At 40.6% G+C, this 26834-nt stretch overlaps 1 protein-coding gene across 1 annotated transcript in view; it reads left to right on the plus strand.

The window, feature by feature from the left end:
• Window positions 1-426: 426 nt before the first annotated feature.
• LOC307050999 (dmX-like protein 2) overlaps window positions 427-26834 on the plus strand; it is a gene marked incomplete at its 3' end in the record, with an annotated part of 82821 nt that continues 56413 nt past the window's right edge. The window contains 2 exon segments of the mRNA XM_079701313.1: window positions 427-808; window positions 8534-8638. Of these exon segments, the coding sequence (XP_079557439.1) occupies window positions 8602-8638 (37 nt within the window). The 5' untranslated portion in view covers window positions 427-808; window positions 8534-8601.

Below are 26834 nucleotides of genomic sequence, written 5' to 3' on the forward strand. Positions count from 1 at the left end.
TGATTACTGTAACTTTTAGTATTATCTGAAGTTTAGGAGGGTTATGCCTCCTGCTTTGTTCTTTTTCCTCAGGATTGTGTTGACAGTTCTTTTTATGGTTCCAGATACATTTTAGGATTATTTGTTCTAGTTCTGGGGGAAATGTCATGGGTAATTTGATAGGGATCACATTAAATCTGTAGATTGCTTTGGGTAGTATAGCCATTTTAACAGTATTAATTCTTCCCATCCAAGAGCGTGGGATGTCTTTCCATTTCTCTGAATCATCTTCGATTTTCTTTACTAATGTTTTGTAGTTCTCAACATATAAGTCTTTCACCTCCTTGGTGAGGTTTATTCCTAAGTATTTTATTTTTTTGATGCCATTTTTAAAAGGATTGCTTGTTTACAGTTCCTTTCTGATATTTCATTGTTATTGTAAAGAAATGCAACCAGGGACTTCCCTGGTGGCTCCATGTTGAGAATCCGCCTGCCAATACAGGGAACATGGGTTTGAGCGCTGGTGCAGGAAGATCTCACATGCCGTGGAGCAACTAGACCTGTGTGCCACAAGTACTTATCCTGCACACTACAGCCCATGAGTGACAACTACTGAGCCCGTGTGCCACAACTACTTAAGCCCGGGTGCCTAGAGCCCGTGCACTGCAACAAGAGAAGCCACTGCAATGAGAAGCCTGCACACCACAATGAAGACTAGCCCCCAGTGGCCACAACTAGAGAAAGCCTGTGCACAGCAATGAAGACCCAATGCAGCCAAAATAAATTTTAAAAAAAGAAAAAGAAAACCCAAGAAATGCAACCAATTTATGTATGTTAATCTTGTATCCTGCTACTTTGCTGAATTTGTTTATCAGTTCTAGTCATTTTTGTGTAGAATTTTTAGGGTTTCCTTTCTAGATATTATCATGTCATCTGCATATAATGACAACTTTACCTCTTCCCTTCCAATTTGGTTAGATTTTATTTCTTTTTCTTGTCTGATTGTTGTGGCTAGGACTTCCAGTACTATATTGAAGAGAAGAGGTGAGAGTGGGCGTCCTTGTCTTGTTCCAGATTTTAGCGGGAAGGCTTTCAGCTTATGAACATTGAGTATTGTATTGGCTGTGTGTTTGTCATAAATAGCTTTTATTATGTTGCGATATGTTTCCTCTATACCCTCTTGGAAAGTGTTTTTATCATGAATGGATGTTGAAGTTTTTCAGATGCTTTTTCGGCATCTTTTAAGATGATCATTTGTTTTGTGTTTTTCCTTTGTTGATGGGGTGTATCAGGTTGATTGATTTGCATATGTTGAAACAACTTTGTGACACTGGGGTGAATCAAATTTGGTCATAGTGTATGATCCTCTTACGTGTTGTCGGATTCGGTTTTCTAATACTCAGTTGAGAATTTTTGCATCTATATTCATCAAAGATATTGGCCTGCAATTGTCTTTTTTGGTAGTGTCTTTCTCTGTTTTTTTTTAAGTCTTTATTGAATTTGTTCCAATATTGCTCCTGTTTTATGTTTTGGTTTCTTGTTTGTGAGGCATGTGGGATCTTAGGGATCTTAGCTCTACCATCAGGGATTGAACCCGCCCCCCCTGCAATGGAAGGCGAAATCTTAACCACTGTGCCACCAGGGAAGTCCCCCCTATCTGTTTTTGATATCAGGGTGATGGTGGCTTCATAGAATGTCTTTGGAAGTATTCCTTACTCTTCAATCTTTTCAAAGAGTTTGAGAAGAATCAGTGTACATTCTGCTTTGTATATTTGGTAGAATTTGCCTGTGAAACCATCTGATCCTGGACTTTTGTTGGTAGGGAGTATTTTAAAATTATAGATTCTATCTTGCTTTTAGTGATCAGTATGTTCAAGTTATCTATTTCTTCTTGATTCAGTTTTGTTTGGCTGTAAAAAAACAACATATATTTTTAGGTTATGTTAGCACCTAAATACGTACCATGTATTAGACCACAAAAGAGCGAAGCAAAGAATATTAAAATATTTTTTCAAATAGAAAAAGTATTGAAATATTTTTAAGAAATTGGGATAATAATACTAATTACAATAATGACAAATTGTTCTGAACTTAAAGACTACTTTATCTAAGATGCTTATTATATGCGTATTATAAGCATGATATTAGATGCTTATTGTTTTATTGTTTTTAAATACATGGAACATTTTCTCCTTTCTAATTAATTCTTTTATTTTACCTGTAGATTTTGAAACAAAATTAGTTGCAGATAATATAAAACACTACACTTTTGTAGGAGATACTAATTCATTTACATCCACTATAGTACTGAAAGTACTTAGGTTAAGAGTTACCATGCTATTGAGTGCTCTTCTTTCTTTCTTTATTTTTTCAAAAGATTTAATTTGGGGGGGGAATAATTATTTATTTATTTATTTTTATCATCTTTATTGGATTATTATTGCTTTACAATGATCTGTTAGTTTCTGCTTTATAACAAAGTGAACAAGCTCTACGTATACGTATATCCCCATATCTCCTCCCTCTTGTGTCTCCCTCCCACCCTCCCTATCCCACCCCTCTAAGTGTTCACAAAGCACTGAGCTGATCTCCCTGTGCTATGCAGCTGTTTCCTACTAGCTATCTATTTTACATTTAGTAGTATATATAAGTCCATGCCACTCTCTCACTTCGTACCAGCTTACCCTTCTGCTCTCCATGTCCTCAAGTCCATTCTCTATGTCTGAGTCTTTATTCCTGTCGTGCCCCTAGGTTCTTCCCAAGCATTTTTTTCTTTTTTTTTTTTGTAGATTCCATATATATGTGTTAGCATAAAGTATTTGTTTTTCTCTTTCTGTCTTACTTCACTCTGTATGACAGACTCTAGGTCCATCCACCTCACGACAGATAACTCAATTTCATTTCTTTTTATGGCTGAGTAATATTCCATTTTATATTGAAGATGTGCAACATCTTCTTTATCCATTCATCAGTTGATGGACACTAAGATTGCTTCCATGTCCTGGCTATTGCAAATAGAGCTGCAATGAACATTGTGGAACATGACTCTTTTTTTTTTGCAGTTCTTGGGCCTCTCACTCTTGTGGCCTCTCCCGTTGTGGAGCACAGGCTCCGGACATGCAGGCTCAGCGGCCCAGCCGTTGCACGGCATGGGGATCTTCCCAGACCAGGGCACGAACCAGCGTCCCCCACATCGGCAGGTGGACTCTCAACCACTGCACCACCAGGGAAGCCCCATGACTCTTGTTGAATTATGGTTTTCTACAGGTATATTGCCAGTAGTGGGATTGCTGTGTCATATGGTAGTTCTATTTTTAGGTTTTTAAGGAACCTGCATACTGTTCTCGATACTGGCTGTATCAATTTACACTCCTACCAACGGTGCAAGAGGGTTCCCTTTTCTCCACACCTCTGCAGCATTTATTGTTTGTAGATTTTTTTGATGATGGCCACTCTTACCTGTGTGTGTTGATACCTCATTGTAATTTTGATTTGCATTTCTCTAATGATCACTGATGTTGAGCATTCTTTCATGTGTTTGTTGGCAATCTGAATATCTTCTTTGGAGAAATGTCTATTTAGGTCTTCTGCCCATTTATGGATTGGGTTGTCTGTTTTTTTGATATTGATCTGCATGGGCTGCTTGTAAAGTTTGGAGATTAATCCTGTGTCAGTTGCTTCGTTGGCAAATATTTTCTCCCATTCTGAGGGTTGTCTTTTCGTCTTGTTTATGTTTTCCTTTGCTGTGCAAAAGCTTTTAAGTCTCATTGGGTCTCATTTGTTTATTTTTGTTTTTATTTCCATTTCTCTAGGAGGTGGGTCAAAAAGGATCTTACTGTGATTGATGTCATAGAGTGTTCTGCCTATGTTTTCCTCTAAGAGTTTTATAGTGTCTGGCCTTACGTTTAGGTCTTTAATCCATTTTGAGTTTATTTTTGTGTGTGGTGTTAGGGAGTATTCTAATTTCATTCTTTTATCTGTAGCTGTCCAGTTTTCCTAGCACCACTTATTGAAGAGGCTGTGATTTCTCCATTGTATATTCTTGCCTCCTTTATCAAAAATAAGGTGACCTATGTGTATGGTTTGATCTCTGGGCTTTCTCTCCTGTTCCATTGATCTATATTTCTGTTTTTGTGCCAGTACCATACTGTCTTGCCTACTGTAGCTTTGTAGTATTGTCTGAAGTCAGGGAGCCTGATTCCTCCAGCTCTGTTTTTCTTCTCAAGATTGCTTTGGCTGTTCAGGGTCTTTTGTGTTTCCATACATATTGTGAAATTTTTTGTTCCAGTTCTCTGAAAAATGCCATTGGTGGTTTAATACGGATTTCATTGAATCTGTAGATTGCTTTGGTTAGTATAGTCATTTTCACAATGCTGATTCTTCCAATCCAAGAACATGGTATATCTCTCTATCTGTTTGTTTCATCTTTGATTTCTTTCATCAGTGTCTTATAGTTTGTTGAGTAAAACGTCTTTTGTCTCCTTAGGTAGGTTTATTCCTAGGTATTTTATTCTTTTTGTTGCAGTGGTAAATGGGAATGTTTCCTTAATTTCTCTTTCAGATTTTTCATCTTTAGTGTATAGGAATGAAAGAGATATCTGGACATTAATTTTGTATCCTGCAACCTTACCAGATTCATTGATTAACTCTAGTAGGTTTCTGGTAGCATCTTTAGGCTTCTCTGTGTCTAGTATCATGTCATCTGCAAACAGTGGGAGCTTAACTTCTTCTTTTCCGATTCGGATTCCTTTTATTTCTTTTTCTCCTCTGGTTTCTGTAGCTATAAATTCAAAAAGTGTGTTGAATAATAGTGGTGAGAGTGGGCAACCTTGTCTTGCTCCTGATCTTGGTGGAAATGGTTTCAGTTTTTCACCATTGAGAACGATGTTGGCTGTGGGTTTGTAATATATGGCCTTTACTATATTGAGGAAAGTTCCCTCTATGCGTATTTTCTGCAGAGCTTTTATCATAAATGGGTGTTTAATATTGTGAAAAGCATTTCTGCATCTATTGAGATGACCATATGGTTTTTATCCTTCAGTTTTTTAATAAGGTGTATGACATGGATTTGCATGTATTGAAGAATCCTTGCATCCCTGGGATAAACCCCACTTGATCTTGTTGTATGATCCTTTTAATGCACTGTTGGATTCTGTTTGCTATTATTTTGCTTTGGATTTTTGCATCTACGTTCATCAGTGATATTGGCCTGTAGTTTTCTTTCTTTGTGACATCTGTGTCTAGTATTGGTTTCAGGGAGATGGTGGTCTAATAGAATAAGTTTGGGAGAGTTCCTCCCTCTGCTATATTTTGGAAGAGTTTGAGAAGGATAGGTGTTAACTCTTCTCTAAATGTTTGATAGAATTTGCCTGTGAAACCATCTGGTCCTGGGCTTTTGTTTGTTGGAAGATTTTTAATCACAGTCTCAATTTCAGTGCTTGGGATTGGTTTGTTAATTGATAGTTTCTATTTCTTCCTGGTTCAGTCTTGGAAGGTTGTGCTTTTCTAAGAACTTGTCCATTTCTTCCAGATTGTCCATTTTATTGGCATATAGCTGCTTGCAGTAATCTCTCATGATCCTTTGTATTTCTACAGTGTCATTTGTTACTTCTCCTTTTTCATTTGTAATTCTATTGATTTGAGTCTTCTCCCTTTTTTTCTTGATAAGTCTGGCTAATGGTTTATCAATTTTGTTTATCTTCTCAGAGAACCAGCTTTTAGTTTTTTTGATCTTTGCTGTTGTTTCCGTCATTTCTTCTTCATTTATTTCTGATCTGATCTTTATGATTTCTTTCCTCTGCTGACTTTGGGGTTTTTTTTTCCCTTCTTTCTCTAATTGCTTTAGGTGTAAGTTTAGTTTGTTTATTTGAGATGTTTCTTGTTTCTTGAGGTAGGATTTTATTGCTCTAAACTTCCCTCTTAGAACTGCTTTTGCTGCATCCCATAGCTCTTGGGTCTTCATGTTTTCATTGTCATTTCTTTCTAGGTATTTTTTTATTTCCTCTTTGATTTCTTCAGTGAAGTCTTGGTTATTAAGTAGTGTATTGTTTAGCGTCCATGTGTTTGTACTTTTTTACAGATTTTTTCCTGTAATTGTTATCTCGTCTGATAGCATTGTTGTCGGAAAAGATACTTGATACAATTTCAATTTTCTTAAATTTACCAAGGCTTGATTTGTGACCCAAGATATGATCTATCCTGGAGAATGTTCCATGAGCACTTGAGAAAAAGTGTATTCTGTTGTTTTTGGATGGAATGTCCTGTAACTATCTATTAAGTCCGTCTTGTTTAATGTATCATTTAAAGCTTGTGTTTCCTTATTTATTTTCATTTTGGATGATCTGTTCATTGGTGAAAGAGGGGTGCTAAAGTCCCCTAGTATGATTGTGTTATTGTCGATTTCCCCTTTTATGGCTGTTAGCATTTGCCTTATGTATTGAGGTGCTCCTATGTTGGGTGCATAAATATGTACAATTGTTATATCTTCTTCTTGGACTGATCCCTTGATCATTATGTAGTGTCCTTCTTTTGTCTCCTGTAATAGTCTTTATTTTAAAGTCTGTTTTGTCTGATATGAGAATTGCTACTCTAGCTTTCTTTTGGTTTCCATTTGCATGGAATATCTTATTCCAACCCTTCACTTTCAGTCTGTATGTGTGTGTAGGTCTGAAGTGGGTCTCTTGTAGACGGCATATATACCAGTCATGTTTTTGGATCCATTCAGCCAGTCTATGTCTTTTTGTTGGAGCATTTAATCCATTTACATTTAAGGTAATTATTGATATGTATGTTCTTATTACCATTTTCTTAATTGTTTTGGGTTTGTTATTGTAGGCCTGGTCCTTCTCTTATGTTTCCTGCCTAGAGAAGTTCCTTTAGCATTTGTTGTAAAGCTGGTTTGGTGGTGCTGAATTCTCTTAGCTTTTGCTTGTCTGCAAAGGTTTTAATTTCTCCGTCAAATCTGAATGAGATCTTTGCTGGGTCGAGTAATCTTGGTTGTAGCTTTTCCCCTTTCATCACTTTAAATATTTCCTGCCAGTCCCTTCTGGCTTGCACAGTTTCTGCTGAAAGATCACCAGTTAACCTATGGGGATTCCCTTGTATGTTATTTGTTGTTTTTCCCTTGCTGCTTTTAATATTTTTTCTTTGTATTTAATTTTTGATAGTTTGATTAATATATGTTTTGGCATGTTTACCCTTGGGTTTATCTTGTATGGGACTCTCTGCACTTCCTGGCCTTGATTAATGATTTCCTTTCCCATATTAGGGAAGTTTTCAACTCTAAGCTCTTCAAATATTTTCTCAGTCTCCTTCTTTTTCTCTTCTACTTCTGGGACCCCTATATTCGAATGTTGGTGTGTTTAATGTTGTCCCAGAGGTGTCTCAGATTGTCCTCAATTCTTTTCATTCTTTTTTCTTTATTCTGGTCTGTGGTAGTTATTTCCACTATTTTATCTTCCAGGTCATGTATCCATTCTTCTGCCTCAGTTATTCTGCTATTATTTCCTTCTAGAGAATTTTTAATTCCATTTATTGTGTTGTTCATCATTGTTTGTTTGCTCTTTAGTTCTTCTAGGTCCTTGTTAAACTTTTCTTGTATATTCTCCATTCCAGTTCCAAGATTTGGGATCATCTTTATTATCATTACTCTGAATTCTTTTTCAGGTAGACTGCCTATTTCTTCTACATTTTCTGGTCTGGTGTTTTTTTTCCTTGCTCCTTCATCTGCTGTGTGTTTCTCTGTCTTCTCATTTGACTTGGAGACTGTGTTTGGGGTCTCCTTTTCACAGGCTGCAGATTCGTAGTTCCCGTTGTTTTTGATGTCTGCCCCTAGTGGCTAAAGTTGGTTCATTGGGTTGTGTAGGCTTTCTGGTGGAGGGGACTGGTGCCTGAGTTCTGGTGGGTGTGTCTGAATGTTGTCTTTCTGTTGGACAGGTCCCCATCTGGTGGTGTGTTTTAGGGGTGTCTGTGGCCTTATTATGATTTTAGGCAGCCTCTCTGCTAATGGGTGGGCCTGCATTCCTGTCTTGCCAGTTGTTTTGCATGGGATGTCCAGCATTGGATCTTGCTGGTCTCTGAGTGGAGCTGGGTCTTAGCATTGAGATGGATATCTCTGGGAGAGCTTTTGCTGTTTGATATTACAAGGTGCCAGAGGTCTCTGGTAGACCAATGTCCTGAACTCAGCTCTCCCAACTCAGAGGCACAGGCCTGACACCCGGCCAGAGCACCGAGACCCTGTCAGCCACATGGCTGGGGGTGAGAGCAAGAGGTAGCTTTGGTACATCTCAGAGACCACCAATGAGATTCACTGACCATTTTCTCTCCAGAAGTGAAGGAAACAAAATTCAGTCTTTGGCTAGTCAGCCACGTTGGTAGCCAGCCTCCAAGATGGCCCTAATTATCCCCTAATTATCTCCCAGTCTTCATTGTACCTGTGTGGCTCCTTGCACTTGAAAAGGGCTGACTGTTTAACTAATAAGAAATTTCAGAAATGACAAAATGCAGCTTCCAAAGTTATAAAAGTCACTGCAGCTTCTGCTTTGGTTTCTGCTAGATCACTCATCCTGGGGTAAGCCAGCTGCCATGTCATGAGGACCCTCAAGCAGCCCTAAGGAGAGATCCATGTGGCAAGGAACTGAGGCCTCTTACCTACAGCCACGTGAGTGAGTCATCTCAGAAGTCAAAAGATTTAATTTTATTTATTTTTGGTTCATTGGGTCTTTGTTGCTGCACGGGGTTACTCTAGTTGTGTCAAGCAGGGGTTAGTCATCTTTGTGGTGCACGGCCTTCTCCTTGCGGTGATTTCTCTTGTTGTGGAGTATGGGCTCTAGGTGCATGGGCTTCAGTAGTTGTGTCATGCAGGCTCAATAGTTGTTGCCTGCAGTCTCTAGAGCGCAGGCTCAGTAGTTGTGGCCCACGGGCTTAGTTGCTCTGCAGCATGTAGGATCTTCCCAGACAAGGGAATGAACCACCGTCCCCTGCATTGGCAGGCAAATTCTTACCCACTGTGCCACCAGGGAAGTCCAGTGTGCTCTTTTTTAAACCTAGTCTGTTTTCATTATTTTCTATCTTAACGATTCTCTATTAAATAAAAAATAATAATACTCCTTTATACCCCTCCTCTTTGTGGATTATATATGAAGAAGTATGTCTTATTTATTAATCTCAAATTTTCACCTTACTTTTAAGAAGTAATCACAATGTCAAGTATTTAATACCTTTCACTTCCCCCTTGAAAAGCATGGATATTAAAGTGCTAATATAATTACCTTCCCTAGTCTGTCTTTTTTAACTTTTTGTTATGTATAAAAACAACTGAAAACATGCATGGTTTTAGGGAAATGACAAATTTCAGAAAATTCAGAATCTGAATTCACTCTATACGTAGCTTCTAGATAAAGACACAGAAAATTGCCAGATACTCAGATGCCCCCTGGTCCCATTCTAGTGACTCCCCTTAAGGTTTAGTATTGTTCTTGTATCTAACAAAAAGATCAAGTTACCTGTATTTTGTATTTTATATAAATGTTATGGCACAGTAAACTCACTTTTGGATTGGGCTTTTCTATTTTATGTTGCTTGTGAATATGCCTATATGGTTGCCTGTTGTTGTGATCATGCATTGCCACTGTTGCATAGGATTCCATAGTGTAAATATTTAACTATTAATTAATTTATTCCAATGTGTATTACAATATGAGTGATTTTCAGTTTGTGTCTATTGAGAATAGCACTGGTATATAAATTCTAGAACTTGAGCTTTGGTGGTGTATATATAAATTATTGTTCAGTATACATGTAGTAGTAAGATTTTCGAGTCATAGCTTTCATGTGTTTATCTTTTTAGATATTTATAAATATTTTCAAAACATTTTTGTATGATTTTTCATCCTCAGCAGCAGTGAGTGAGATTCAAGGATTATACACATTCTTGTTAAACTTGATAATACCTGTCATTTTCATTTGAACTTTCTGGTTGGTGAGTGATAATTCCAGGTATCACTTTTTTGCACTTAACTGACCACTAAGAAGCCAAACATCTTTTGATATGTTTACTTAACATTCTGTACTCTCTTTTTTGAAATATCTTTTGGTATATTTTCTCCATTTTTGCTATTACATTATCTTCTTATTGAAGACTTCTTTTTTTTTTAACATCTGAAGACTTCTTATTTAGGAGTGTTTAATATATGCTTGCTATGAATTCTTCTCTCTTTCTGTCTCTCCTTCTCTTTAGATGAGTGTCAGTTTCTAATGTTAATAACATCTAATTTGTTATTTTCCTCTTTATTTAGTCTTATTTCTATTTACTTATGTAGTCTTCTTGTCTGTAGCAGAAGACATTATGTATTCTAAACCACAAATATGTTTTCATTTCTTCAATAAATCTAATTATTAAGCTTTAAATTTAACTTAAATTTCTAAACTAAATATGTTGTATCATAGTGAGTATTAATTTTTCTATGACAGCTGAAAGGTTACACTTATTCAGAAAATGTTGTATTCAGCTTTCTTTTCATTTGCTCCTACTTCTCATTGATTCACAGATGTAAACATCAGTTCATCCATGGATCTGACTTTTCTCTGATTTCTCATGGTCATTCTCACTAATTCGTCTTGCCTCCTGAAATCTTTAGCAATCCCATTATTCCACAGAAGCAAACACCTTCCTTGGGCCTTTTTCTCAGAAGATTGATTATTCCCACATTTTAAATGGGAGATTGCAATAAGTTAGGAGAAAATGCCACAAGGGTCTCTTATTTTTTTTTTTCACACCTTGTATCAGCCTCTGCTTGCACTGTATGTTCAAAGATTTTTGTACAACACATTGATGGAAGTTGCCAGTTGTTTCTCTCCTTGGGGCAAAAGACAAATTTATTACCTGACAAAATAAAGACAGTGTCTTGCTCTGTTCAAATGTTGGACAGGATTGCTTGCATCCTAATTTAAAAGTTTCAGGTGACTGAAGCTTAAGATTCCTAAGCTTTAATCCATACTTGCACCATGCACAGCACCCAACAGGACTGCTTTTCATAACCCCATGAGACTTTTGTGTGCAAGTGGAACAGATAAAAATGCAAAACTCTTGCTGTCTTTTTGTGTCATAAAAATGATTTTTTGTCTCATTTAAAATATTTTTTTCTAAAATCCAAAAACGTGTCAGGCTAAAATATTGGAATTTCAAATATGGTAAAATTTAAGACCCTTCAAATTTCTTTCTAGTTTTGTTGATGATGGGATGCTGTGAGAGATATGACTTCATTAAACACAATAGGTAAGATTCCTTCATAGGCCTGATTGGGGAATATGAAAATAATCTCCGGAAAAATCTGGACATTTTCTAATTCTCAAATATTGGTTAAGATGGTAGAAAGTGCCCTTCATTGTCCTATATGTGAATGCAGATCAATTGTGAGAGGTGGGGATAAAACAAGCAGCCTAAATATCCTTTATGTTTGTCGTACTACTAGTAGAAAGAGGAAGGGTCAACATGTCACCATGGTTGATATAGCAAATAAGCTGCTTGAAACTACACAGAAATGTACCTGCTTGTATTTTCTGTGCAGTTACCCTCTCTTTTGGTGTGCCCTGATACCTCCCTCAACTTATGAAGCAACTCCAGCAGCATTAAGCAGAAATCCAAAGAAATCTATTCTTTGGAATTATGAGGAAGGGAAGACTCGAAAATTTTATAGCAGGCCCTATACAAGTCTGCACGTCACCATCCTTATCTATGTCATGCCATGCGTGGAGGGTCAGTAGGTTCAGGGGATTCTGGAAGCACCAAGGTCTGTGGGGTTAATCACAGCTGCATTCATAGGCAGTAAAAGAGAAGGGCCTTATCTTGGTCACTTTCTCAATGCTAGTAGCTACAAAAAGAGGAGGGCAGCAGACATGTTAGGGAGAAGAGCCAACATTAAATGAAATGTCCTAATCACTCTAGGCAACATTTCATGATAGCCTCCCATAGCTCCTCAAATCCCTACATACTTGCACAAGGGATAGTGTAATATTACTGGAGCGTGTGACTCCAGATTAACATTATTTTTGTTGAAAAAAATAAAAATAGTTTCAAGTGATAGGGTTTGAAAAGGGTTCACAGTGAGAGGGAAACTATTGTAACAACGTGGAACGAACCCTTTGGATGGATTCATCATGTTTTTGTTGTTGGTTTTTTTTTTTTTTTGCTGCTTCAGAATCTGTAGTAGAGATTGGTGTGTTTCATGATGCATTCCCGCTTCTTATAAGTTTTAGATGGAATACCTCATTAGGAAGAAGTGCACGTAAGGAAGGTTAGTGAGTCAACCTCCTCTGCCCTCTGTCAGCAGTGGGTGCAAAGGGATTTAGACCAAGTGCTTTCATCCTTTGATGTGCACAGTTTTCACTATATGAATGATGTTTTGTTTGTTTGCAGGTCAGGAGCCTTGGTCTCAATATCCGTGTTTAAAAAGTGTTATCACATGTCTGTCAGAAAGAATTGCTGATGATACTGGAAAAAATTGAGAGTTATCATTAACAGTTCAGAGTTTTGTAGCAACATGGATGGACCTAGAGATTGTTATACTGAGTGAAGCAAGTCAGACACAGTAAGACAGGTATCATAGGATATTGCGTATATGAGGAATCTAAAAAGGAAAAAAAAGGTACAAATGAACTTATTTACACAACAGAAATAGAGTCATGGATATAGAAAACAAACTTATTGTTACCAGGGGATAAGTGGGGAAGGGATAAATTGGTAGATTGGGACTGACATATACACACTAGTATATATAAAATAGGTAAGTATTGATAAGGACCTGCTTCATAGCACAGGGAACTCTACTCAATGGTCTGTACTGGCGTATATGGGAAAAGAATCTTAAAAAAAACAACAAGGATTTTAGGATTATATAATAAATATAAATGTGCAAACCTTTAACATGAAAGGAAAAATCAGGTAACTCTGTGGTCCCTGTTATGGTGTAAACATTTTGTTCCTCTAATTTTAAAATTTTGAAGCCTAGCTCCCATGTTGTGGTATTAGGAGATGGGGCTTTTGGGAGGTGATTAGGTCATGTGGCCAGAGACCTCAAACATGGGATAAGTGACCTAATAAATGTAGCACACAGAAGATCTTATGCCCATTACATGATTTCATTGCCGAGCAAAAACACCCACATTATGAACCAGAAATTGGTCCCTGACCAGACACTAAGTCAGCTGGCAGCTTGTTCTTCTTTTTAAAATCAATTAATTAATTAATTAATTTTTTGGCTGCATTGGGTCTTTGTTGTGGTGTGCGTTCTTCTCATTGGGTGGCTTCTCTTGTTGTGGAGCATGGGCTCTAGGTGTGTGGGTTTTAGTAGTTGTGGCACACAGGCTCAGTATTTGTGGCCTGTGGGCTCTAGAGCACAGGCTCCGTATTTGTGGTACACGGGCTTAGTTGTTCCATGGCATGTGCGATCTTCCCGGACCAGCACTCGAAGCCATGTCCCGTTTATTGGTAGGCAGATTCTTAACCACTGCACCACCAGGGAAGCCCCTGGTAACTGGTTCTTGAACTTTTCAGCCTCAGCAATTATGAGAAAACAAAAATATTCTGTTGTTTATAAAATGCCAAGTGTCTCGTATTTTGTTTTAGCAGTCAGAGAGCTGGCTGAGGAGAAATATCTGTGAGCTAGAAGACATATCAAGAGAAACCTTTAAATCTCAAAAGGAAAGAGAAAATGGGCAGGAAAGAAATCAACAGAACAGAGTAATCAATAATTGTGGAACAATGAAAATGCTGTGACCTATACATAATGGGTATAGCAGGAGGAGAAGAAAGAGAACAAAGAACAGAAAATATTTTTTAAAAATGACTGAGAATCTCCCCAAATGAATGTCTGACACTAAATCCACAACATCCAAACTTAGAGGAACATATGAATAGTAAAGAAAACTGACCAATATCTCTCAGGAACATCAATGCAAAAATCCTCAACAAAATATTAGCAAATCGAATCCAACAATATTTTGAGAGAATTTTATGTCATGAATGAGAGGGAATAATCCCAGGTATGCAAGGCTGGTTCAACATTCTAAAATCAAAGAAGTATATCCATCATATCAACACCCTAAAGACAATCATTAGCATATCAATAGATTCAGAAGACCTTTGAAAAAATCTAACACCCGTTCTTCATAAAAACTCTCAGTTAAAGAAATAGACTGGAGCTTTCTCAAGTTGATAACAAAGATCTACAGGAAACTTTTATCTTACATCATGATTAATGGTCAAAAACATGAAGCTTTTCCACTAAGTTCAGGTAAAATCAAAGTTGTCCCTTTTCATGACTCCTTTTCCATATTTTACTCCAAGTCCTTGCTAATGCAATAAGGCACGAAAATAAATAAAACAAATACAGATTGGGTAGAAAAAAATGAAAGCAGCCTAAATAAAATGTGGACCAATATACTTTATGGACAGCTCACCAAAGAAAATAGACACTATGCATATAATATACAGAAGAATAATCCAGATTACATGCTGCCATGAAAAAGCAAATTAAAAATACAATTACATACCACTGTGTAACACTTAGAATGGCTAAAGTGTGAACAATGACAAGAACAAATTCTGTAGGGGATCTGGAACAATAGAAAATGTCATTTGTTATTGGTGGAAATGAAAAATAATACAGCTACTTTGGTAGTCTGATTGACACTTGCTATAATATTGAACATTCCATTACTGTACAATCCGGCAAGTGTTCTCATGGATATTTACTGAAAGTAGTTTAAAACATACTTCCAGATGAAAACCTGCATATGGATATTTATAGCATCTAATTCAATATTGCCAAAACGTGAATGAAACTAAGGTGTCCTCCAATAGGTGAATGAAATGATATAGTATTAATATATTCTGGGAATGGGATAATATTGAGCACTAAAAAAGTAAGCTATCAAGCCATAAAAATACATGGGAATTCTTTTTTTCTTTTGAAATATAGGTGATTTTCTTTATTTTGTAATTTAAATTTTATTGGAGTATAGTTGATTTACAATGTTGTGTTCATTTCAGCTGCACAGCAAGTGATTCAGTTACACATATGCGTATATTCATTCTTTTTCAGTTTCTTTTCTGATAAAGGTACTCCCAGAATATTGAGTAGAGTTCCCTGTGCTATACAGGAGGTCCTTGTTGCTTATCTATGTTATATAGAGTAGTATTCGTACGTTTATCCCAAGTTTCTGATTTATCCCTACCCCCCACCTTTCCCCTTTGGTAACCATAAGTTTGTTTTCCAAGTCTGTGAGTCTGCCTTTGTTTTGTAAGTTAGTTCATTTGTATTAGTTTTTAGGTTACACCTAGAAGTGATATCATACATTATTTGTCTTACTGTGTCTGACTTGCTTCACTTAGTACAATCATCTCTAGGTCCATCCATGTTACTGCAATGGCATTATTTTCTTCTATTTTATGGCTGAGTCATATTCCATAACATATATATATATATATATGTATCACATATTCTTTACCTATATTCATATGTTGATGGACATTTTGGTTGCTTCCATGTCTTAGCTATTGTAAAGAGTGTTGCAGTGAACATTGGGGAAGATGTGTCTTTTCGATTTATGCTTTCCTCCAGATATGCGTACAGGAGTGAACTTGCTGGATCATCTGGTAGCACTATTTTATTTTATTTTCTTTGATTTCATTTCAATTTCAATTTTTTTGGAGCATAGTTGATTTACAATGTTGTGTTACTTTCTGCTGCACAACAGAGGGAAGCAGTTGTACATATATCCAATCCTTTTTGGATTCCTTTCCCATACAGGTCATTACAGAGTTTTGAATAGAGTTCCCTGTGCTATACAGTAGACCGTTATTTGTTATCTCTTTTATATATAGTGGTATGTATATGTCAATCCCAATTTCCAGTTTATCCCTCCTGCCTCCCCTTACTCTGGTAAACACCATTCTGTGCTCCATAGTGGCTGTTACCAATTGGCATTCCCACCAGTAGTGTAGTATTGGTGGCGCAGGGGTTAAGAATCCACCTGCCAGTGCAGCGGACACAGGTTCGAGCCGTGGCCCAGGAAGATCCCACACACCGCAGAGCAACTAAGCCCGTGCACCACAACTACTGAGTCAGCACTCTAGAGCCCACGAGCCACAACTACTGAGCTCACGTGCCATAACTACTGAAGCCTGTGTGCCTAGAGCCTGTACTCCACAACAAGAGAAGCCACCGCAAACAGTAGGCTGCGTACCACAACGATGAGTAGCTCCCGCTTGCTGCAACTATAGAAAAGCCGCACGCAGCAACGAAGACCCAACGCAGATTAAAAAAAATAATAATAAGTAGTAGGTTTCTCTTTTTTCCACACCCTCTGAAGCATTTCTTGTTTCTAGACATTGTGAGGATGGCTATTCTGAGTGGTTCCAGGTGATACTTCTTTGTACATCTAATTTGCATTTGTCTAACATAAAGCAATGGTGAGCATCTTGATATGTGCTTTTTTTTTTGAACAGTGTGAGTAAAATTTACCCCTTGAAAAAGGGTTAGTGAAAGGTTGCCTTGTTTTGAAGTCTATTTCGATGGCCTACCCCAAGACATTTTTTTTTTTTTTTTTGTGGTACGCGGGCCTCTCACTGTTGTGGCCTCTCTGGACATGCAGGCTCTGGACGTGCAGGCTCAGCAGCAATGACTCACGGGCCTAGCCGCTCCGCAGCATGTGGGATCTTCCTGGACTGGGGCACGAACCCTTGTCCCCTTCATTGGCAGGTGGACTCTGAACCATTGCACCACCAGGGAAGCCCCACCAAGACATTTTTTGAGGGCTGTTGTCATTTACAGCTCCCCAGGCATTGTGAATATGAAGTGCCTATAAGGTCCAGTTTTAGAATTGTTGTTATGGGAAACAGAAGGCGGCAGGATCTCTACTGTCCCTCTCTGGTTACTGATACAACCTTAGATGTAGGGAAAGTCCTGTTCCTGGGTTTTAAATTAGAGTGGAATGTGCCTGACCAAACGTGTAAGGGCTTCTGTCCCATTCCTTCTTCCCCCTTACTCTTCATCCCCCGAACAAGTATAAACCCCTGCAAAATCACCTGTTGAGGGTGCTGTCTTGTGGAGTGGGATGACCCTAACGAAGGAGTCGGGAGGTCGGAACCCAAACACGAGGATATATTGAGACCAGGTGATTTTTCAAATGTCATCCAGCCCAGAGAGTCCACCGTCCTTTGGGTGTCAGAGGGTTGGCTTAGTAGTATGAGGGCACACTTAGATCTGGAGGTTGTGGCCCCTTGCGGAGGGGACCAGGTACTACATGTTCAAGGGGGGCGAACTAGCTGGCATATCCTGCCGAGGTCCTCAGGCCCACAGCAGTCCAGCCTTGGGACCAAATTGGGTCTGTGTCCAGGGATGTGACACTAGCACATTTAGTCGTGTCCGGAGTGACTAAAGGAATTTCATTTTAAATTTGTAATAGAGTATAGTTGATTTACCATGTTGTGTTCATTTTTGATATACACCAACATGATTCATTTATACAGAGATGACTATATATCCGTTTTAGAATTATTTCCCCATTGAGGTTACTAAAGGGTGTTGAGAAGAGTTCCAAGTGCTCTACAGCAGGTCCATGTTGATTACAAGTCTTCTCTCTGTAAATATGTATATACTAACTCCAACCTCATGATTTATGCCTCCAACACACCTTTCCAGTTTGGTAACCATAAGTTTGTGTTCTACGTCTGGGACTCTGTTTCTGTGTTGTAAGATAGTACCTTTGTATCAATTGTTAGATTCCACCGATAAGTAATATCATATGATATTTATCATTGTCTGATTTATGACACTTAGTATGAATGAATCTAGGTCCTTCCGAGTGGCTGCAAATGGCCTTATTTCATTCATTTCATGGCTGAGTAATATCCCATTGTACATATGTACCGTAATTTCTTTATCCAGTCTTCCGTCCAAGGACGTTTAGGTAGCTTCCAAGTAGAGGCTCTTGTAAACAGGGCTGCATAAATTTTGGAGTGCCTGGGTCCTGTCAATTTAGGTTTTTTCCAAGATACAGGCCCAGGAGTGGAAGCGCCATATGCTCTGAAGCTCTGTTTTTTAGATTTTTAAGAAATCACCACCCACTTCTCCAGAGTGGCTGTTAGAAATTTACATTCCCACCATCAGCTTGTCAGGGTTCCCTTTTCTCCACGCCCTGTCCTACATTTCAGGTTTTACACTTTGTGAGCTTGGCCATTCTGACTGGAGCTGGTGCGGAGTGATACCTCTTTGTAGTATTAATTTACATTGCCCGCCTGTTTTGTTGGCCAAAAATGGAGTAAGCGTTGCTCCTGAATGTATTAAGGAATAACGCATACGGCCTTTTTGGCAAACTGCATCATTGGCGATGTTCAGCAGCTTTGCATGTGCTTTAATGGTGAGTGCAAACTTCCTCTTGAAATCCCTTTCCTGCAATTCTGCCTTGCTTATAAGGCCTTTCCGAATACTTGGCTCAAGAAATGATTCCATTAGAGGTGTCAGTTACAACCCTGCATGTTTGTGAATTGCAGTGCCCCTGAGCACCAGTTTTCAATTTGTTTAGGGAAGCAGCCACAAAGGGGCAGGATTTCTACAGACCCATTCTGGTTCCTGGGGCACCTGAAGGATAGGGAAATTCTTCTTCCAGATTAGGAAACTAGAGTGGCATATGCCTGTCCAAACATCTAGGGCTTGTGCCTCATTCCATCCCCCCATTCCCCTTCTTCACACGGAAAATTCCAAGCTGTGCAAAACCGGCTGTTGAGTGTGCTGCCTTCCCAAAGTGGGGAGACTCTAAGGAAAGGAGCTGGGGAACCCGAATACCAGGAGAAGTGGAGATGAGGTGACTTTTCTAAACTCTTCCCGAACAGACGGTGTACCGTCCTCTGGATGTCCCATTCATGTTTTAGCTGTAGGAAGGGTCCCCTGCACCTGGAGATATGGGACCCATGGAATGGGGGCCAGGCAGTAGTACTCTAAAAGTGCTGCATTTGCTGTCCCATCCTCACCAAGCCTCTCAGACCCACGAGTGTAGAGCCTTAGGTCCCATACAGCTGTGTGTCTAGATGTGTTCATTCCAGGTTGCATCACAGCCCTTGAACAAATTTTGTAATGATTTCTCTCTCTGTCTCACTGTCTTTTTTTTTTGTTCTTGTTATTTAATTTTATAAGGGGGTATAGCTGATTTTCAGTACTGTGTTTCTTCCTGCTCTACATCTATCCACTTGATTCACTTAAAGAGAGACATCAATAAATTCTTTTACAGATTGTTACCAGTCTTATATATCCTTTTTCAGTGACAACAGTGTGCTGAGTCCAGCTCTTTGAGCTATACAGTAGGTCCTGTCGATTACCTATTTTGTTTATGGAACCATATCTATGCTAATTCCAACCACCTGGTTTATGCATCACCCCACCCCACGTTTCTCTTTAGCAGCCATAAGTGTGTTTTCTAAATGTGTGACTGTTTCTGTTTTGTAGTTGAGTTCATGTGTAGCCATTTTTAGATACTATCTATAAGTGATACCTTATGATAAGTCTCTTTTTATGTCTGACTTATGTCACTTAGAATGATCGTACCTCGGTCTCCACGAGTTGCTGCAACTGGCCTTATTTCATTGATTTATTTGCTCAGGAATATTCCATTGTACATAAGTACCACATCTTTTTTATGCATTTTTCCTTCCAAGGACATGTAAGCTGTACCCAAGTCGAAGCATTTCTAAACAGAGCAGCAATAAAAGTAGAGATGCCTGTGTGCTGTCGATTTTTGGTTTTCCCAAGATACACGCCCAAGAGTGGAAGTGCCGTATGCTCTGAAGCTCTGTTTTTTAGATGTTTCAGGAAACACCATACACTTCTCCAGAGTGGCCGTTGACTATATACATTCCCCACATCAGCGTAAAAAGGCTCCCTTTTCTCAATGACCCGTGCTGCCTTTCTGGTTTTACACTTTTCCAGGACGGCCCCTTTGACAAATGCGAAGTGAGACTTCTTTGCAGTGCTGATTTGCATTTCGCGCTTGTTTGGATGGCCAAAAAGGGCATATGCGTTTTTCCTGAATATATTTATTTTAAAATGGGGTTTAGCTGATTTCCACTGCTGTGTTTATGCCGCTTTACACCCACTTGATTCACTGACAGACAGGTATCAATAAATACTTTTTAAGATTCTGACTAGTAAGATATATTCTTCTGTGGTGAATAGGGTGTGTTGAGTCCAGTTCACTGAGCAATGAGTAGGTCTTCACTATTACATATTTGGTTTATGGAACGGTATCTGTGCTTATTTCCAACTCTGGTTTTATGCATCACCCCACCTCACCTTTCCCCTTAAGCAGGCATAAGTGTGTTTTCTAAATGTGTGACTCTGTTCTGTTTTGTAATTCAGTTCATGTGTAGCGATTTTTTATTCCCTCTATAAGTGATATTTTGTGATGTTTCTTTTTCTGTGTGACTTATTTCACTTAGAGTCATCATACCTAAATCCACTCATTCTGCTGCTACTAGCCTTATGACATTGAGTTAATGGCTGAGTGATATTCCATTGTACATAAGTACCACAATGCATTATCCATTTTTCTCTTTCCTGGGATATTTAAGGTGTACCGAAGTCGAGGTTCTTGTAAGCAGAGCAGCCCTAAACTTTGGGGTGTCTGTGTCTTGTTGATTTTTAGTTTTCACAAGATATACGCCTATGAGTGGAAGTACCCTATGCTCTGTAGCTGTGTTTATTAGATGTTCTAGGAAATACCATACACTTCTCCAGAGTGGCTGTTGGCGATTTACATCCCGCCCATCAGCGTAACAAGGCTCCCTGTTCTCCATGGCCTGTCCTGCATTTCTGATTCTTACAATTTTTTAGGACGACACTTTTGACTGGTGGGAACTGAGTCTTCTTCGTAGTGCTGATTTGCATTGCCCGCTTTCTTGGTTGGCCAAAAAGGGCGTATACATTTTTTCCTGAATATACTCAGGTAAAATCGCATACGCCCTTTTTGACCAAGTGCAATTGTCGAAGTTCTGCCGCTTTTCATGTGCTTTAAAGGCGACTCCAATCTACCTCGTGAAATCTGTTTCCTGCAATTCTGCCTTGCTTTCAAATGCTCTTCGTTGCCTTCCCTCAATATATTTTGGGATGGTAGTTGTCCTTTATAACTCTGCAGGTTTGTGAATTGCAGTGCCCCTGAGCTCCATTTTTCAACTCGCTTTTTTGTGAGCTGGCCGCAAAACCGCAGGATTGCTTCAGGCCCTATTCTGGTTCCGGGGCGGCAGGCTGTGCCTTTGGTTAATTCTTCTTTCTGATAGAAAATTAGAGTGACATGTGCCCGTCCAAACACCTCCAGCTAGTCTCTCGTTGGTTCTCCCTCTTCCCGTTCATCCTCAGCACAAATTGCAAACTGTGCGAAACAGGAGGTTAAAGGCGGCGAGTCTCCATGTGGGGACACTGTTAGTAAAGCGGCTGGAATGGTGAACCCGAGCACCAGGAGAGGAAAAATGAGGTGCGTTTTAGAAACCTTTCCCGATCACACGCTGTACCATCCTCTGGGTTTCCCATGCATGTTTTAGCTGTTGGAAGATTCCCTTAAACCTGGAGAGTTGAGACACATGGGATGGGTAGCATGCAGTATTGCTTTAAAGGGTCTGCATTTGCTCACCCAAACTCACCAATCCTCTCAGCCCCAAGTGTCCAGCCTTATGTCTCATCCAGCTGTGGGTGTAGCTGTGGTCAATCCAGGTTGCATCACAGCCCCTGAACGAATTTTGTAAGAATTTCTCTCTCTTTCGCTTTCGTTGTGTCTTGTTTTTGAAGTTTATTTTTATAATGGGGTTGAGCTGATTTTCACTGCTGTGTTTATGCTGCTCTGCCCACTCTTGATTCACTTATGGACACATATCAATACATAGGTTTTAAGATTCTCACTAGCCAGATATATTCCTCTTCGGTGAATAGGGGGTGTTGAGTCCAGTTCATTGAGCAAGGAGTAGGTCTTGTCTATTACATATTTGGTTTATGGAATGGTATCTGTACTAATTTCAAACTCTGGTTTTATGCATCACCCCACCTCACCTTTCCCCTTAAGCAGGCATAAGTGTGTTTTCTAAATGTGTGACTCTGTTCTGTTTTGTAATTCATGAATGTAATTCATGTGTAGCCATGTTTACATTCCCTCTATAAGTGATATCTTATGATAAGTCTCATTTTCTGTGTGACTTATTTCACTTAGAATCCACTCATTATGTTGCTACTGGCCTTATGATATTGACTTCATGGCTGAGTGGTATTCCATTGTACATAAGTAGCACAACTTCTTTATCCATTTTTCTCTTTCCTGGGATATTTAAGGTGTACCGAAGTCGAGGTTCTTGTAAACAGAGCAGCCCTAAACATTGGGGTGGCTGTGTCTTGTTTGATTTTTAGTTTTCCCAAGATATACGCCCTTGAGTGGAAGTGCCCTATGCTCTGTAGCTCTGTTTTTTAGATGTTCTAGGAAACACCATACACTTCTCCAGGGTGGCTGTTGGCAATTTACAACCCTCCCATCAGTGTAACAAGGCTCCCTGTTCTCCGTGGCCTGTCCTGCCTCTCTGGTTTTTACACTTTTTTCGGATGACCCTTTTGACCAGTGTGAAGTGAGACTTTTTTGTAGTGCTGATGGCATTTCATGCTTGTTTGGTTGGCCAAAAAGAGGGTCTGTGTTTTTTCGTAAATATATTCAGGAAAAACGCATACGCCCTTTTTGGCCAACTGCATCATTGGCGAAGTTCTGCCGCTTTTCATGTGCTTTAAAGGCGACTCCAATCTACGTCTTGAAAACTATTTCCTGAAATTCTGCCTTGCTTTCAAATCCTTTTCATTGCTTTACCTCAATATATTTTTGGAAGATCGTTATCATTTATAACCCTGCAGGTTTGTGAGTTGCATTGCTCCTGAGCTCCATTTTTCACCTCGATTTTTGTGAGCTGGCCGCAAAACCGCAGGATTGCTTCAGGCCCTGTTCTGTTTCTGGGGCGGCAGGCTGAGCCTTTGGTTAATTCTTCTCCCTGATGGGAAATTAGAGTGACATATGCCTGTCCAAACACCTAGAGCTGGTCTTTCATTGGTTCCCCCTCTTTCCGTTCATCCTCCGGACAAGTTGCTAACTGAACGAAACAGGAGGCTAAAGGTGCTGAATCTGCAAGTCGGGAGCTTGTTAGGAAAGATGCTGCAGGGGTGAACCCGTGCACCCGGAGATGAGGAGATGAGATGCCTTTTCCAAGCTCTTCCCGATCAAACGGTGTACCATCTTCTGGGTGTCGGAGGCATATTTTAGCTGTAGGAAGGGTCCCGTGCATGTAAGGAGAACACCAGGGATTTTTCCAAATCAGTATCTCCCCGAACCCCAAACTGGGAAATTTTTAAGCTACGTGTACATGTATGTTCATTAAGGGCCTTGGGCAGTAGGCAGAGTCCGAGCTTTAGATGACTGAAATCTTCAGGGTCAGAAGCGCTCACCATCGGCCTCCTTTACGTTACATTTTAACTGTCGTTGATAGATGATGTCGATAAAAATATCTATTGTTTTTCCGATTATTTCCCCTTATAGGTTATTACAAAATAGTGAATGTTGTTCCCTGTGTTATACAGAAGTTCCTTGTTGATGATCTATTTTATACATAGCAGTGTGTATGTGTTAATCCTAAACTCTTAATTTTTCCCTCCTCCCGCGTTTCCCCTTTGGTAATAATACGTTATAAGATTTTATACTTCTCAGAAATGGGGGAGCCGAAGGAGTGGTATCATTTTCAATTGAAAAGCATTCAAAACAAGATTGAAGCTTCAGCCAAGATTATTAGACGTACATCGTTGGAAAGAAATCACGTCATTTCTCTAATGTTGACCTGACAAATAAGACAAACCCCTTCACTGAACTTGCTTATAATAAATTGATGGAAATATTAAATGGAAGTGTTAGAAACATCTTATTTTACCTGAGTCGTATACACTGCTCTATGTTAATTACAGTTTGGCTCACACGTCTGTTCACTGAAGTTACAGTGTTCTCAATTTCTGTTACCGATCCTCTCGAGTGGGCCCCAACAAGGGTCCCCCTGCTCAGGGTCACTGGAGCCAAAAGAAGGAGACTGAGTTCGGTTCAGAAGCAAAGGAACACTTTATATTTTGATCAGAGAATGGAGAGGTGAGAGCGTGCGCTCCCCCGCGGGCTGTGGGCCAGGCTGCTGTGTAGGGATCCCATCAGCATCAGCGGGAGGGAGGGGGCGGAGCTCTCGAGGGCCGGGTTGGCTGGAGCTCAGGCTCTATGTCTCGGAGTCTGCACGGGGGCCCCGCGAGCTAAGGTATGTGCCCAGCCATTTTGCACTTGGAAATCGGGTCTGAAGTGCCGGGTGTGGGACCTCTGCATTTGGAAACCTAGGAGCAAGTGAAATTAGACAAAGCACAAAGGAAAAAAAGGTTAGACTTTATTTCCCAGATTCTATTTTTATCTCCCAGGAATTTTTCATGGGCTTTGCTGGTGACAAACGCCTCCTCTGCCTTTTGTCCCGTTCCTCATTCTTGGGGCACTGAGGGTGCAGACCCCTCTTCTGTAAATGCTTCGTGCTGATTTGGGAGTCCTCATACACGGGGGGGGGAGGGGCAGAACTTCTCCCCAGCATCCTCCAGGTGAGGTTGATTGTCCCCAGGCCTCCTGCCTCACTGCTCGTCCGCCTGAGCACCAGCATTGGAAGTGTTATAGATTCTAATGACCTTTAAGGGTCCACGAAAGAGATGCGCAGAGACGCTGGGGTGGAGGCGGTTTTACCCCGCCCCACAGTTGTTTGGCCACCTTAGGCTGACGGTTTCTGCCAGCCTAGATGCTCTGACCAGTAGTCTGTGCTTTCTTCAATTAGGCCACTGAATTAACGTACAAACAGCACCAGGTGTCAGAGACCTGCCTGCTCAACTCCCAGAGAGTCCAGGGTCAGTGGTGATCCAGGACCATGACGGCCACTGAGTCAACGGCCTTTCAAAGTAGCCAGGAGTCCAGCCGGTCTCAATGGCCTCCATCACCACAGTGTCTGTAGGCTTTTCTATGGTGACACCGTTATTTACGGTTCCCCCACCAAGCTTATTAGCTCCGCTCTGGGTGCAGTAAGTCCTTCAAGCAGTAGTCTGCATTTTGGGGCACACTCTTGCTGTTTTCTGAGAGAAGCTCCAGGTCAAGTGATAGTCACACGAGTCATCATGGGGTGCCTGTTGCCCCCGATTGTCTCACTGGAGGTTGGAGTTGGAGGGCCTCCACTCTCAAGGTCTGTGTGCCTACGGAGCGATCCCTGCAACTTCAGGGCATGGTGGGTGGTTAGGATCACCACGTGGGGTCCTTCTCCCTTAGGAGGGAGCTGGCCTTGTGGGCTGCTGATTTCCAGGTTTTTAGATACCCCCAGTATCCTGGCCGGATGGCGCGGCTGGCCAAGCCCTTTGTGACCGTAGTTTCTCCTACCTGAAGGGCATTCTTGCGTTGTTCCATTTCAAGTGGTCCCAGTTTTTGCGCTCATACTCCAAGGGCGATTCACCTTCGACCGGGAATGTAAAGGTCAAAGGGTTTAGCTAAATTAAGGAGGTCCAGGGCAAGGATCTGAATTGACTGCTCTTTCCATTCTTGAAAGGATGCTTCTGGATTCTATTCAAAAGGATCATCATCTTTTCCTTTCAGTGTTTCATATAGAGGCCCAGCTATTAGACTGTAGTTAGGGATCCAGATGCAGCAAACCCCGGCCTCCCCAGGAACCCCTAAGCTGTCTTCTAGTTTTAGAAGGGGTAAGGCTGCACATGGCTTCTTCCCTTTCCTGGGCTGGGCTTCTCCGACCTTCTGTGAGAATGAAGCCCAGGCAGGTCACATTAGTCTGTGATATTTGAGGCTTTTTGTTGGACACCTACTATCCTTTATTGGCTAGGTAGTTCAGAGACCTCCTTAGTAGGGCTGGCAGTCAGAATGTCATCTGCATATTGAAGGAGGGTTCCCTTCTCCAGAGGTAGAACTGTTAGGTCTTTAGCTAACATTTCCCCAAAGATGGTGTGGGAGGTTTTGAACCCTTGGGGCAGGACGGCCCAGCACTATTGTTTTTGTTGTATGTTGAGTCCTGCCACTCACAAGCCAAAATTTCTTGTGACTCTGGGACTAATGGGATACAGAAGAAGGCATCATTGAAGTCTAATACAGAATACCATGTCCTGGTGGATGGTAGAATGACCAGCAGGGTGTCGGAATTAGGAACTACTGGATGTATATCCTCGGTGGATTCACTGAGTGTCCTGACGTCCTTTACCAGGTCCCCAGCAGCCCACGGGGCTCTCGTGGTCAGGCCCCCCCCAGGATACGTAGCTCCCCTGGGCAGGTACCCAGCATCCCACGGGGCCCTCGTGGTCAGGCCCTTCCCTGTATATGGAGCCCCCCTGGGCAGGTACCCCGGCAGGGCTGGGCACACAGGAACTGTGCACATAGCCCTCCCTGCAGAGCACCCCCAGCTCACCTGTCAGTTAGAGCTGACCCAGAGCACCTCAGAGCAGGACTTGAACTAACAAACAGCACCTCTGACAGGTCTGTGACCCTGGGCTTCACTCTGTGCGGCCTCCCTCTGCCTGGTCTTCCTGAGGCTTCCACTGCAGCCGGGGCACCAGGCCTCTATCTCTACCCACCACCTCTCCTCTCCCTGACTCCTGGGTTCCACTCATTAGGAGAGCGTCTTCTTGAAGTTGTCTCCCACTCATGGGCCAGATCAAATGATTAGAAAACAAGCCAGAGCTGCAGCCCCTTGTCTATCCTGACCCTCAGGACCCTGCACCTGTTCCTTGGAC

The sequence above is a fragment of the Hyperoodon ampullatus genome, assembly GCF_949752795.1.
Source record: "Hyperoodon ampullatus genome assembly, chromosome: 3".
NCBI lineage: Eukaryota > Metazoa > Chordata > Mammalia > Artiodactyla > Ziphiidae > Hyperoodon > Hyperoodon ampullatus.